Source organism: Nerophis lumbriciformis, linkage group LG33 (assembly GCF_033978685.3).
Source record: "Nerophis lumbriciformis linkage group LG33, RoL_Nlum_v2.1, whole genome shotgun sequence".
NCBI classification, from domain to species: Eukaryota; Metazoa; Chordata; class Actinopteri; order Syngnathiformes; family Syngnathidae; genus Nerophis; species Nerophis lumbriciformis.
Genome location: NC_084580.2, coordinates 13,887,027 through 13,901,441, shown reverse-complemented (window position 1 = coordinate 13,901,441; position 14,415 = coordinate 13,887,027). Strand labels below are relative to the sequence as shown.

At 38.8% G+C, this 14,415-nt stretch overlaps 1 protein-coding gene across 2 annotated transcripts; it reads right to left on the bottom strand.

Annotated features, from left to right (window-relative positions):
• Nucleotides 1–1,424: 1,424 nt before the first annotated feature.
• On the bottom strand, nucleotides 1,425–14,414 carry plk2b (polo-like kinase 2b (Drosophila)). Of its 2 annotated transcripts, none has more exons than XM_061928883.1 (15): nucleotides 13,944–14,414; nucleotides 11,106–11,427; nucleotides 10,926–11,033; nucleotides 10,738–10,854; nucleotides 10,525–10,654; nucleotides 10,248–10,431; nucleotides 8,675–8,873; nucleotides 8,449–8,596; nucleotides 8,257–8,351; nucleotides 6,004–6,145; nucleotides 5,784–5,864; nucleotides 4,421–4,580; nucleotides 4,166–4,295; nucleotides 3,957–4,070; nucleotides 1,425–1,967 (listed from the first exon to the last, which is right to left on the bottom strand). In XM_061928883.1, exons 2-15 carry the CDS (start codon nucleotides 11,289–11,291, stop codon nucleotides 1,776–1,778), a joined length of 1,986 nt encoding a protein of 661 aa, XP_061784867.1. In that variant the 5' UTR covers nucleotides 11,292–11,427; nucleotides 13,944–14,414; the 3' UTR covers nucleotides 1,425–1,775. The 2 variants fall into 2 exon arrangements, with proteins under 2 accessions (XP_061784867.1, XP_061784868.1); XM_061928884.1 differs by having other exon boundaries at nucleotides 11,106–11,403.
• Between the last annotated feature and the right edge of the window lies 1 nt (nucleotide 14,415).

Here is a 14,415-nt window from a genome sequence, read left to right as displayed (position 1 = left end):
ACTTCAAGAGATTCCATCCGCTGCTGATTAAAGAGTCCTTGAACGCCACACGCCGTCAACTACAGAGTCTGTTGCAGTGCGGCAAACCACATGAATATTTCCCGCTCTTTCCTCACGTGGGCTACTTCCCGTTCGCCGTGGGTATCTCGCCGGTTTATTATTGAACTCGGCAGCGCAGCCGAGCGAGTATCTCATGTAAAAAAAAAAAAAAGGATGACTCAAAAGTCCAAATCCACGTTTGGACTGGAGCGATTACATAAGCTGCAGCGGTGTGCACGTCAGCCAGCGGCAAGGGCGCGGGTATGTGAGGCTAGGAAGATGACCTCTGACCTTTTCGGAGACGCTGTGAGAGTCTTTTAAATTCTCACCGAACAAAATGGGTCGGCTGTGTCTTGTTTCCATGGTTACAGTCAGCGAGCATATAAGGATTTCCAGGAAATAGACCTCACTGGCTAATGAGCCTCATAGTAGGTTTCATCATAGTCTGCACAGGTGGATGTTGTCTTTCAGGGGACATGAGGTCATCTTTGTTGCGTCCATTTGCCCCTCTTGGCATTTAGCTTTGACATATGCAGAAACATTCATAAAAATAGTACAGCTAAATGACGGAATACAGAGCAAACTAAACTAATGGACTGGAGCCTGCAGTGCCTCAGACTGGAAGTCTCTCCAGAGAGTGGTGAGGACGGCGGAAAAGATCATCAGGACTCCTCTTCCTCCTATCCAGGAGATCGCAAAAAGCCGCTGCCTGACCAGGGCTCAGAAAATCTGCAAAAACTCCTCCCACCCCCACCAAGGACTGTTTTCACTGCTGGACTCTAGAAAGAGGTTCCGCAGCCTCCGTAGCAGAACCTCCAGGTTCTGTAACAGCTTCTTCCCTCAGGCCGTAAGACTCTTGAACGCATCATAATTATCCCCTCAACTCCCCCCAAAATGGATTAACTCGCTGGAATAAAAAAGACAATATAACATACCTCCATAAACGTGGATGCCTATGCAAAAGGGCAATATATTTATCTGTACAGTAATCTATTTATTTATTTATATCTGCACTTTATTGCTTTTTTATCCTGCACTACCATGAGCTGATGTAACGAAATTTCGTTCTTATCTGTGCTGTAAAGTTCAAATTTGAATGACAATAAAAAGGAAGTCTAAGTCTAATGGACTGATTTTGATCCTTCAATAAACACAAATTCTCCCCTTTCTTCTTGCAAAAATGCACTTTATTAAATAAATAAATAATGCACCTTTTTTTGATTGTACACAATAAGTTATGACTGGACATTTTCTACCAGGGCAGTGATGGCTCTTTTTATAATCCTCTTATCTCTCATGTCATGAAAAGAGAAGATATCACAGTTTTTATGAGCTAGTGTGATATTACAAACCTCCCACACTCGCACTTATTTATATATTTGTAAAAAAAACCACACAAAAAAAATAAACGGTTGAACCCTGCCACACACACACACACACAAGCACATTTGTGCTGTACATGATTTACAATATTGACACAGTCTCGCACATTTTTTTCAAGCCGGTGCCAGCCCGGCTTTGTTCTTTCCAAAAACATCCTCTCTGGATCGTACCAAAATCCAACAAGTTGTCTCTCTTCCGGCGTCTTCCTTCCATCCTCCAGTTGTGGTTCCTTCTCTCCCAACAGTCGCAGCAATGCAACACTACGTGACTTTTCTTCCTTTTCCGTCGTCCCATACCAAAAAAAAAATTCCACTTGCACAGATCCGTTGTGGCTAGATTAGATAGATAGTCGTTTAGCTGCCGCGCTGCAGCAGCATGTTGAGGGAGTAAAGCACGCGCTCGCTCAGGTCCGCAGGGCAGCCGGACGCCAGCAAGGAGCAGACCTTGAAGGTTTTGGACACGCGCTCCTCGTTAATGTAGGTCAGCATGTACTCGTCCTTCTGGGAGCACAGAATGATCTTGGTGTGGTCGTGATAAAAGTTGACCTTTAGGGTGAGAAGAAAAGACAATTTATATAAGATGTTGGTGATTCCCAATCCCCAGTTTTCTTGAATGCAACACTCGATGTTCAATATGTCGTGCATAAAATAAAAACGTGTTTGCCCATAGGGATATAACAATAATAATAAAAGGGGGTTACAGGGAATGAGAGTTTTTATTAAAGATTCTTAAAAAAATTAAAATCGGAATAACGATTGCGATTCGAATGTGAAAATCTTTTTGAGCCTCCCTAACGTTACAAGTTTTTCAATGTGTCACCAGCAATAAAAATAAATAAATAAACAAACCAATGATTTCTGGTTTTCTTGAATGCACCACAAGATATGTCATGCAAAACGGTAATCATTTTCAAATTGTATCTGATTTTAACAAAAATAGCTGTATCCAGATTGGACATACATTTCAAGGGCGATATTTCCTAATTCTGAGTGTTCCTGAATGCACCACATGAATGAGTGAAATGTTATCGGATCTATTGTGAATGCATATATTCAACTTGGTAGCAAATTTTATTTAACACGAGGAGGACAGCAATTATGAGGTCGGATTTAGCAAACTTCAATTGGATATTTCCCAACTCCCAGTTTTCTTGAATGCACCACAAGCTGTATTGTCCAAAACATGAACAATCTCTATCAAATGTCTCATTTTCACAAAATGATCTGTACTGTGGGCAGCGCAAGAAGTTACTTCAAACGTCAAGGGTGAAATTCTCCTAATTCTGAGCTTCCCTGAATGCACCATATGATAATGAGCCAAGTGTTATTGGACTTCAAAATTTTGCTAAGTGTACGCATAAATTCAATTTAGCTTGTACATTTGGCAGCAATTTCAATTTATTAGGGGGAAAAAAAGCCTTATAATGTCGGATTTAGCAAACTTCAACTGGATATTTCCTAATTCCCAGTTTTCCTGAATGCATGTTAATAATCGCTATTAAATCTTATCAGATTTTGACCAAATATGTCATATGTAAACAGTGTCAGAAGTGTGGTTTTTTTTCAGTTCTCATCTAGTGTGGACATTGGGCAAACGTCAAGAGGAATGTTTCCTAATTCTGAGTTTTCTTGAATGCAACATATGATAATGTGTCAAATGTTCTCAGAATTGAACAAAATGCACTGTGCGTACGCACAAATATACCGTATTTTTCGGACTATAAGTCGCAGTTTTTTTCATAGTTTGGCCGGGGGTGCGACTTATACTCAGGAGCGACTTATGTGTGAAGTTATTAACACATTACCGTAAAATATCAAATAATATTATTTAGCTCATTCACGTAAGAGACTAGACGTATAAGATTTCATTGGATTTTGCGATTAGGAGTGACAGATTGTTTGGTAAACGTTCACTATTCTTTATTTATTTTAAATTGCCTTTAAATGTCTATTCTTGGTGTTGGGTTTTATCAAATAAATTTCCCCAAAAAATGCGATTTATACTCCAGTGCGACTTATATGTTTTTTTCCTTCTTTATTATGCATTTTCGGCCGGTGCGACTTATACTCCGAAAAATACGGTAATTTGGTCCTGATCCATATTATACATTTTGCAGCCATTTCAACTCAACACAGGAAAACCTTTAGCTTCAATTCCCAGTTTATATGAATGCACCGCTTTACAAGTCAGACGTTTTGTGCGAGACATATTAATGTCAAATGTTATCTGAATTGGATAAAACAAAGGGGATCTAACTTGCACAATACAGTTGAACACAAAACGTGCTATTCAAAATGATATCTGTTTTGTGCTTATGATCTTCTAGAAAGAGGTTAAAAAGTTAGAATTGTTCCCAGATTGATCCAAGTGTAAAACAATGTGCTCTATTCAATTTTCCACTCAGATACAATAGGAAGTTTATTATTGGAAGCTAATAGTTTTGTTGAGCAGCTATATTGCGAGGTGGGATACACTTTCTTCCTCCTGCTGCTCATCTGAGCATGCCCAGCAACCACCTGTGTGTGCTTGTTTACCTGGAAAGTGCCGTCGTTAAAGAGCATCATGAGGGCGCGGTCCGACTTGAGCCACTGCAGCAAATGGAGTCTGGGCATGTGTGCATCATCCGTCATGGTGCCAAGGTCCCCGCCCTGAGAACACAAAAGCACATTTAGCCTCTGACATGCCGTGACATGGTTTCAATCTAAGAGGGGAGAGGAAGGAACGCGAGAATGAGAGAACGTACATCCATGAGGTTCTCCTCCATGTAGTGCGAGAAGTACTTGAGCACGGTCACTTGGCCCACAAAGTGTTCCGGAACCTCGCAGGTGGGGAAGACAGAGCATTGGCCCAGCTCCGCATAATAGTGGATGGTCCTGATGATAAAAGGACAGGGAAAGGCTTAGAAGCAGGTTGGCACTGGCAACGTTTGCATAGCAAAGCATGCTGGGACAAGCCGTGGTGCGAAAAAGGGGAGAGAAAGAGAGCGAGAGACACGTACTTTCTGTCTGGCAGGAGGCTCATGTGAGTGCCATTGTTGAAGAGAACGCCCACGGTGTGATCAGACAACTGGTATCCAAAGCCGTACTTGTTGGAGTAGTCCACCCACTTGGTCACCCACTGGAGGCCGGAGATGTTTGCGCTCTGCGGAATGCTGTCGGCTGTAAAGAGGAACACGGGAAGTAGAAATTAGGACTACAAAGAGTTGCACTAAAATCTGAAAGATGTGTCATGACTAATCAGATTAATCACACTTTTCTATTGTGAGTAATCATGATTAATCACAGTAAATTACTCGCTTGCATTATTTCCATGATCTTTAAAAAAGACCCCAATATTTTAACTTGAATGCAATTTTATTTTAAGTGTCATGCATGAACATTTTCAAATACATTTTATTTATTTGTTCAAAACTTGTTTCATCTAAAAGGTGTATTTTCAAGTGAAATTTGTGACAGCTCTCACTCATCTTTGCACTAGGGTATGCATTGACTTGCTGTCGCCTTTCTGGTGACCACCCGCGGCCAAAGTAAAAGGAGCATGTGCAGTCAAAATATTTTTGGTGATTAATCTGTGTTTCTACAGGATGAATGCAATATTTTTTGTGATTAATCACATTAGTTAATTCATTAACTTGGACAGCCCATTGACTAACAACAAACAAAACACATATCTGTTGTTGATAATACAATAACCAGTACACCTGCAGTTGTTTTTGAACATGTCATTATTATTAGTAATAGTATATTGCAATGTTATGTATTTATTTATATATAATATTAAGAAATATTGTATTATGCGCGCTCTGAGGTCCGAGAGCCAGCTCCAGCTCGTGGTGCCCTAGACCAGACTTAAAACCTGGGGAGACAGGGCCTAAGCTCTGGAACACTCTGCCCCTCCATGTTCGAACTGCTCCCACAGTGGAGTGTTTTAAGTCTCGTCTTAAGACCCACCTTTATTCTCTGGCTTTTAACTCTACGTGAGTTGTTTGGTCCTCTGTGTTTTTAAAATTTTGATTTCTATTTACTGTTTTAATTGGTTTTACCCTTTAAAATAGTTTTTAATCATATTTGTTTTATATTGGTTTTATATGTATTTATTTTTTGTTTTTATTCAGTCATTGGTGGAGCTAAGGATAATATTTGAATATTGTTTTTAATATTGTTGTGCAGCACTTTGGAAACATTTTGTTGTTTAAATGTGCTATATAAATAAAGTGGATTGGATTGATACCACTGTATATGCAAATGTTTTTTTCCCCATACATATTAATTCATATCTACCAATTTATAGCCTTATGATGAGTAAGTCACCATTGCACAAGCGCCTTAAACATCTATATTTGGTGGAGGTAATAGACTCACCTTTAGGCGTGCTCTCCAGGCATCTCCTCAACACGCCGGCAACAGTGTCGGCAACGCTCCCTGTGGTGTTGTATTCCAAACCTTGAAGGATAGGATATAAGGTAAGCATCACCACGTTTTTGTTGTAAAAAAAAGGAAATAAAAAAAGATGTCATCACACTGGATAGTCCAGGTGTACCTAATAAAGTGCCCAGTGTGTGCATGTGATGTTTCAACTTACACTCGCTACTGCTGCTGCAGCTCCCCAGACTCCCCCTGACGATCAGACGGATGGTATCTGGCGTCGTCGTCGTCGTAGTGTACCGGCTCTCTGTTGCCAGGGTAACAGGGCTTTGTGCAGATGGCGGAAGTAGACTTCCATTCTGAGGTGGGAAGGAGTGACGTACAGAAGGGTTTGAAACGTGCGATGACGGCCCGTTCGTCTCATCCCACTATGACTCAGCGGCCGTCGACGCATATTGGTCGAAAATAAACCGGCTTTTGAACATTTGATTGCACATTCACAATGACGCTCCTCGGTAAGCGTTTGTTTAGTTAATATTAAAATGCAGCTACAGACAGTCCTTTGAAAGAGTTAAGGACACCATGTACTGTAACAGCTTCACTTCTAACAGCTGCACACAAAGAGGAGACATTCGTTGAAACATGCACCCCTATTCTGTTGCCTGTGCTATTACAGTGGTACCTCAACTAAAGAGTGTCTTGAGATAAGAGCTGTGTCTCAACTAAATATTTGAGTTACATGCATCCACGCCAATAGTTGGAGTAACAAATGTCAGTGAACCTCGAAAGAGCTGCCCAAAACATCTGGTTTTACTAGCTCGCATTAGCTTGTAGCTAGAGATCGACATCCCTTTGTTGTTCCAATCATGGGAAGGAAGAAAGGCAGTGAAGCGAAGAGGAAATGGATGATATTCATTGAATTAAAGTAAGAAATCATTAAAAATACAAGAGCGCGTTGCCAATTTGGCGAAGCAACTGAAGCCTATCACTGCTAGTCTGCACCATGCTGAAGCAGAAAGAGTCTAATGCCAGCCAGGAATCTTTAAATAACATCCAAACGGCGGACATTTATCCATGGAAATATGGAAAAGCTGCTGATGGTGTGATTGCAGTGATTCTCAAACTGTGGTACGCGTGTCACTATCCAGTGGTCTGTAAATATTGTGCAGTGCAGTTTGTGCAGTGAGTGTAATGTTACAGTGGCCGAAAATATAAAATATACTTGTTAAATAAAACTTCTGCCTTGTTTTTAATATATACTTAGACCTATTACGCTACTGTATTTTAATGCTGATCATTATGGTGGTACTTGTAGAGCCACATTTTTTCTATGGTGGTACTTGGTGAAAAAAAGTTTAAAAACAACTGTTTTAATTAGGGTTGTCCGATAATATCGGACTGCCGATATTATCGGCCGATAAATGCTTTAAAATGTAATATCGGAAATGATCAGTATCGATTTTTTTATTATCGGTATTGTTTTTTATTATTATTTTTTTTAATTAAATCAACCCTAAAAAACACAAGATACACTTACAATTAGTGCACCAACCCAAAAAACCTCCCTCCCCCATTTACACAAAAGGGTTGTTTCTTTCTGTGATTAATATTCTGGTTCCTACATTATATATCAATATATATCAATACAGTCTGCAAGGGATACAGTCCGTAAGCACACATGATTGTGCATGCTGGTCCACTAATAGTACTAACCTTTAACAGTTAATTTTACTCATTTTCATTAATTACTAGTTTCTATGTAACTGTTTTTATATTGTTTTACTTTCTTTTGTATTCAAGAAAATGTTTTTAATTTATTTATCTTATTTTATTTTAATTTTTTTTTTTAAAAAGGACCTTCTCTTCACCATACCTGGTTGTCTAAATTAGGCATAATAATGTGTTAATTCCACGACTGTATATATCCGTATCGGTAATTAAGAGTTGGACAATATCGGAATATCGGATATCGGCAAAAAAGCCATTATCGGACATCCCTAGTTTGAATGTATGGTTTTATACAGTATTTTTTATCTAAAAGTTTGTTGTTCTTGTATTTCTTTTTTTAATTGTGCCGTTTTCGGTGAACTAAGCACCAATTACATGGATTTCAATTAATTTCAATGGGAGATGTTGACTTGAGATACAAGTGCTTTGAGTTAAGAGCCCTTTCACAGACCCCGTTAAGCTCGTAAATTGAGGTACTACTGTGCTTTTCTTACAATCACACCAAATAGGGGCGCCGTTATTAAACCCTCTAAGTCGGATTGACTTAAAATTTCTCACACAGGGCAACTGCAAAATTTGCTGCACACCTTTAGGGGACTGACAAGCTCATATGTGTATAATTTGAATAAGAAAGCATGGCCGCCATCAAGCAAATGGTATAAGCCACTAACATGAGGATCTATGTATTACATGCATGCTAGCATAGGACTGTTCGTCAACGTCATCCTTAATTCAGTCGTACCTCTGCTATCTTTTTGTTCTGCTGCTGGCTGATGACAGTTCTCTCCAGGTCGTGCTGCAGTTTGTAGATCTCCTCCTCCTCTTTGGTCAACTTATCTGTCAATAAACGCAAGGTGGAAATCAGCAAGGCTAAACTAGACGGACATACTTATGTTCGAGGTGAGGAAAGGCTGAGCCAGTAAGTCCGACTTACTCAGAGTCTCGTAGTATTTGACTTTATCCCGCCTTCCTCCGAAGAGTGCCGCTGCTGCTTTCTTGAAGAAGCTCTTAGCGGGACTCGAGACGTGGAAATCGGGCGCTGAGTGGCAACAGCTCGCTGACAAACGCTCTGGACTGAAGCCCTATCGGGGGAAGCATGACATAGGTGAGTTGGTGGGAAGGGAGAGAGGGATGCTCTACTTCCACACGGTGATGTTTACCTGCGTGAAGAAGTCATGTCTCAAGATGTGGTCCAGGTTGGGTCTTTCATTTGGGATCTTGGCGAGCAGGCCGGCGATTAACTGCTTGGCCTGCGGGGAGAGCGAGGAGGGCAGCGAGTAACGAGCTTCCCGGATGCACCGATACGTCTCCTTCAGGTTGGTGGTTTCGAACGGGGGTCTGCCCAAAAGCATAGTGTACCTGAAGGAGGATAAAAATCACAGGTGAGGCTCAGTTGACTGAGTGGTAAACAACCACCATGTATCCCGCGAGACAGATTTTCCGAAAAATAGGTTAATACAACGCCTACACATTTTGTATCTTCATATGTTAGCATTGTGATAGCTAGCGTTAACTTGTGCTATGAATCCTATCTGAATACCATTAATCATAGAAAATGTGTTACATCATTCTTTTTTCATTTGCCAAATTTTGACCACAAAAACACAAAGTAGCCATCCTGACATTAACAAAACTGTCAAAACCAAATATATCGTAGTGGAACGTGTAACACGAGAAAGTCCGTCAACCACAGAGAAAATAGTAGCTAAGCTAAAACTTGCTACTAGGTCAAAACAGATATATATTACGTAACTGTACCTAGTGGAGAACTTCATAAACTCTTGCAAAAACATCAAATTATGCAGTCAAAATGAAATAATGAATACCATTTTTGCCTATGTTGAAATCTGCAGAACTGTTACAAACACGCAAAACCATAAAACATTTTTTTTAAAGTGTGACCTGTGTTCAGCGAACAAAATTACGAACAATAACAAATCCACGGGATGTAATACCTCTGCACAGGACAACACCACTCCACTTAATGAACATTGTATGCGATTAACTTATTACAACTGCAATGCAAACTTGTATATGTCAAACTTGTGTGTAATGCATTTGTACTTGTTTTATTATTACTGTTATAATTGCAAAATATTAGGGATGCGAATCCTACAACTTAAGATTCAATTTTCAATTCAACACGATTCTAACCGATTCTTGCAATATATTATTTGGCATAAAAATTATAGTAATACCTTTTCAAAACAGGTTACAAAACCTTCTCTTACTGATGTATGATGCATACGCACAGCAAGTAAGTGTGAATATGGCTTTAAAAAAACTTTAAAATTATCTAGGATCGGAATAAATAGGGTTGTGATTCGGATGGGAATACATTTTTTTGAGCATACCTACAAAATATAAATTTACTCTGTTTACTTCCCTGACAGTTTTACCTTCTATTGTAGACATTGTAACTAGCACCTTGGAGTTACAATACATTAGATTTTCCGACAATTTTTTGTTCCCAGACCACACCTGAAATCTCAACATGGGCCAACATTTGCGTAATTTTCCTGAATTTGGAGGACGTTATGCTGTTTTGTCCACATACAAGTCAATGGAGCAGAGCTTGCTGGAACCTAAGTGTTACCTTGAACAACCTATGGTACATGTACAGTGTGGGAGGGTGTTCTGTGTTATCCATTCATGCTGTAGTCTCTAAATGTTTCGTATCGCCAATCGTTAAACGCAGAAAGGTCTTCACAGATTTAGAATATGTTTACTCACATTACACAGCCGAGAGCCCAGATGTCTGATTCACAGCCATGACCCTGCTTGTTCAACACCTCGGGGGAAAGATAGTTGGGAGTCCCGCAGATCGTCTTCCTCCTGTTCCCTTCCGGCTCCAACTTGGCTGCCAAACCAAAGTCGCCGACCTTCAGCTCCATTGACTCGCTTACAAAAAAATTACCTGCAGAGGAATAACAGAAGAGAAAGGGATTAGACATCAAAGCATGAATGCTGCACAAATTCACTCTCCCTTTTCCTTTGTCATGGGGCTTACCAAGTTTTAGGTCCCTGTGCAGAATCTCTTGTTCGTGCAGGTACTTCAGTCCTGAGACGATCTGTCTTAGGTAGTAGCGAACCTCCGGTTCAGTGAGCACCTTTCGAGCCTTCAAGATGTGTGCTAAGGACTGCACAAAACACAAAATATAAGAATAAATTATTCACATGAAACTTAGATGAACCCTACTCATAAGAATGTCATGCTGCCTACTTTTCTGCTACAATACTCCAACAGGATGTAGATATTCTCCTTGTCCTCAAAATGGTGATAAAAGTGCACTATGTGTTTGTGATGCAGAGCTCTGTGCAGCTCGATTTCTCGGTCAATCTAAAAATGAAAGCAAATAGTTGACATGTTAATTGATGAACTGTGATTTGTTTGTTTTTTGACTGGTTTACCTTCTCCCGTTGATGGGGTTTGGAGACGCGGGCGTGCGGGATGATTTTCGCTGCGTAAACTTTGCTGGTGGAGAGGTCAGTCATCTCATAGCATTTTGCAAAGCCTCCCTGCAAAGACAGAAATGTTGTTAGTAATGTCGGAGTTTATGTTTTAGCACATGTTGCGTGGGTTTGCTCTACCTTTCCCAGGACTTTTCCCCGGCAGTAGCATTTGCCGGTGGCCGGATCAGTGATGATCCGGGACATCTCCGAGGGCGCACCGCGCTCATCGGTTCTCTTCCGCCGAGGCTCGCAGGACCTCGGCGTCGACTCGCACATGGTGCCGCTCTTTGCTTGCTGGAGCCCGGTAGTCCTCTGTACTTCCATATATGTTTGTGTGCGTCGCTTTCAAGTCAGTCTCGCACTACGATTGCAGCTCAGAAGAGACTTGCTGAGCTTTTATAGCAAGTCTGGACCCCGCCCCCTGTGACGTCACGGTCTGAAGGCATCATCACATGCATTCCTATTAAAGTGCATAAACTTTGTTCTATTAAAGAGCAGGTCCGCCAAAAGCACATAATTCCATATTTGGCTAAACTCCCTATATGGGGTTTTGACTGGCATTACACATTAAAACAAACAATATAGCAAAAGTAAACTTTTATATTAGTAATTAAATTATTTATTTTAATTACTTTAGCATATTTTTGTTCACAACCATCGTGAAGTGCATGGAATAGTCTAATAATAGCCGTAATTTCTTTGAACTATACTCAAACGTCTTTAAGCGGCAGTTTTAGAGTACGAGCGCCCTCTGGTGGTGGCTTATGTGTAGTGTATTCTAGACTTGAGTCAATAAAATACATTACCAGTAAGTAAGTACATAAGTAAGTGAGTATATATATATATATATATATATATATATATATATATATATATATATATATATATATATATATATATACACATATCTCTCTCTATATATATATATACACACATATATACATACAGTATGTCTATATATATATATATATATATATATATATATATATAAAACAATGGTTTTAATCATGATTATGTCATTGCACACAAACAAAATAAACCTATATATGTATATGTATATATATATATATATATACATATATATATATAGAGGTTTATTTTGTTCGTTCTACTTCTACATACACATTGTTGGCATAAATAGATGATTGAACAACGATGCATTATTTGTAAATATACATTTTAGATGATTTCCCCAAAGCACTGTGGTTAGGAATCGCCATATTAAACTGCAGTATATGATAGGCTAAACTGATGTATAATCTTTTCATTATTATAATTTTAAACTTCTTTTTATATGCAAATTCTTGGTGATGTATCCCCCTCACTTTAATAATGATAATTGGGTCTGTCTTTGAAATTTAGCTGAGGGTCCGCAAACATTTTTCGAAAAAATATTAAAATGAACATTATTTAAAATGACAAAAACATAAAACAGTCCAGCAATTTTAAACATTTTGAGGGGATGAGATTATTAAAATTTACTTTTATAAATGCAAAAAAGATACCCAATACAAACCATTACTACTGTATATAGACTTTTGCAAGAAGCTGAATACAAAAAAGAAAACATTTAAAATGCCCCATGTCACTATGTAAAAATAAAAAATTTTAAAACATTAAAAATTTTTTGCTACCATACGAATAATTTTGACCAACGGCAAACAAAGTTGATAGATATGTGTACTCAGATTTAGACAACAAAAAGAAGAAACAAATTGTTGAGTTTATTTGGTAAATATAATCAGGATAACCGGTTTCTATTACAAATATTGTACAGAATATGATGGTCACAGCAAAACAGAAGACAAGCCTATATTCTGTAAAGTGCATGTGGGAAAATGAAATGATTGGTCTAATAATTGGTTGCTTTGTTGGGTCTGCTCCTGTCTCTGGCCATGCTCCCTCCACCCCAGCAGACGATGGCGTGGAACACGGCAGAGGCCACCACAGTGTATATGTTTTTTTTTACTTTTTATTCATAGCTGTAGTGTACAGCTCCACTAATGGACATTGGAGTGTTACTTTCAAAGGTAAAATTAAAGTATTGCGAGAAACATAATTTTATATGGGACTTTATTGTATTATATGTATAGTACATGTTCCAAAAAGAAAAAAGCATAAAACACCACCAGAATTAGAGATATTACAAGTCAAAGTGATGAAGCTTAGTGTCACGCTCATGACTTGGTGTAACTAAACATTACCCTATAAGATGAAGGCAATTTCATTTTATTGATATTTGAAATGTATTCAATGTTTATAAATGAATATTTAAATATACAAAAAAAAAAAAAAAAAAGGGAATAAATATTCAAAATAAGATCACTAAATGAAATCTAGTTTGGTTACGCCATCATGAGCGCAACACAAGGTTGTAAAAGTTTCAACTACAATTCTAAATAAGATGTCAAAAGCAAACTGAAATCAAATACACACAGCTTAAAGATTGATCAATACCTATTTAAATTTAGTAATACATAAATATGACGATTTATCAAAATAAAAAATAAATATACCTGAACAGAACGCTCATGATGGTTACACCAAAAAGTAACACTATGAATCGCGTTTTTCCAAGTTTTTGGGGCATTTTTATGCTATTTCCAAGCATCTCCTTTTTATTATCGTTGATTTTAAATGGTCAAACTAATGCATATTATATATGCATACCCTAGTAAACAAAAAAAAAAGTCATATTTATTTTGATTGTTACATTTTGAAGTACATTTGTGCAGGTGGGTGTGAATGTACCCATTACCAGAGCTGTACACTGTATGTAGAAGTGGCTGGTTGCATCAGCTCTGCTCTTTTAATGTCTTTAATGTCCTTTGTGTTCTTTGATGTTTCCCTCTTACACACATGTAAGAGGGATGTGTGCTATGGCTACGAGTTGTTTTTTCCCTTGGCCTCAGTCTGGACCCCCTCTCCAGAGGCCCAGGCTTAGACCCCACCCCCCCTTGTTTACCTATATCTCACCTTTTTTGAAGGGGCACCGGAAGTTGGCAGACCCGTCAGCGATCCTGTTCTGTCTCCCTGTAATGTTTGATCCTGTTCTGTCTCCCTGTAATGTTTGTCTGATCTTGAATGGGATTGTGCTGAAAATTGTAATTTCCCCTCGGGGATTAATAAAGTATTTCTGATTCTGATTAATAAATAGTAATTTTTAACTAAAGCCTGGATCAGGGGTGTCCAAACTTTTTCCAAGGAGAGACGTATCAAGGAAAATGTAACGATGCGGGCGCCGTTTTGATACAATTTGTACAATAAAGATACTTACACCAACACAATGTCGGTCAATCAATAGAGCTTTAGCAAGCTAAAAAAAACTTACCACATCCTGCAAGAAATTTGTACACATGGTAATCATGACATGATGCACGGAAATCTACAAAGACCATATTCAGTAAGGCGCACGGGTCTTTGACCATTTTAGTTTACAGCTAACATT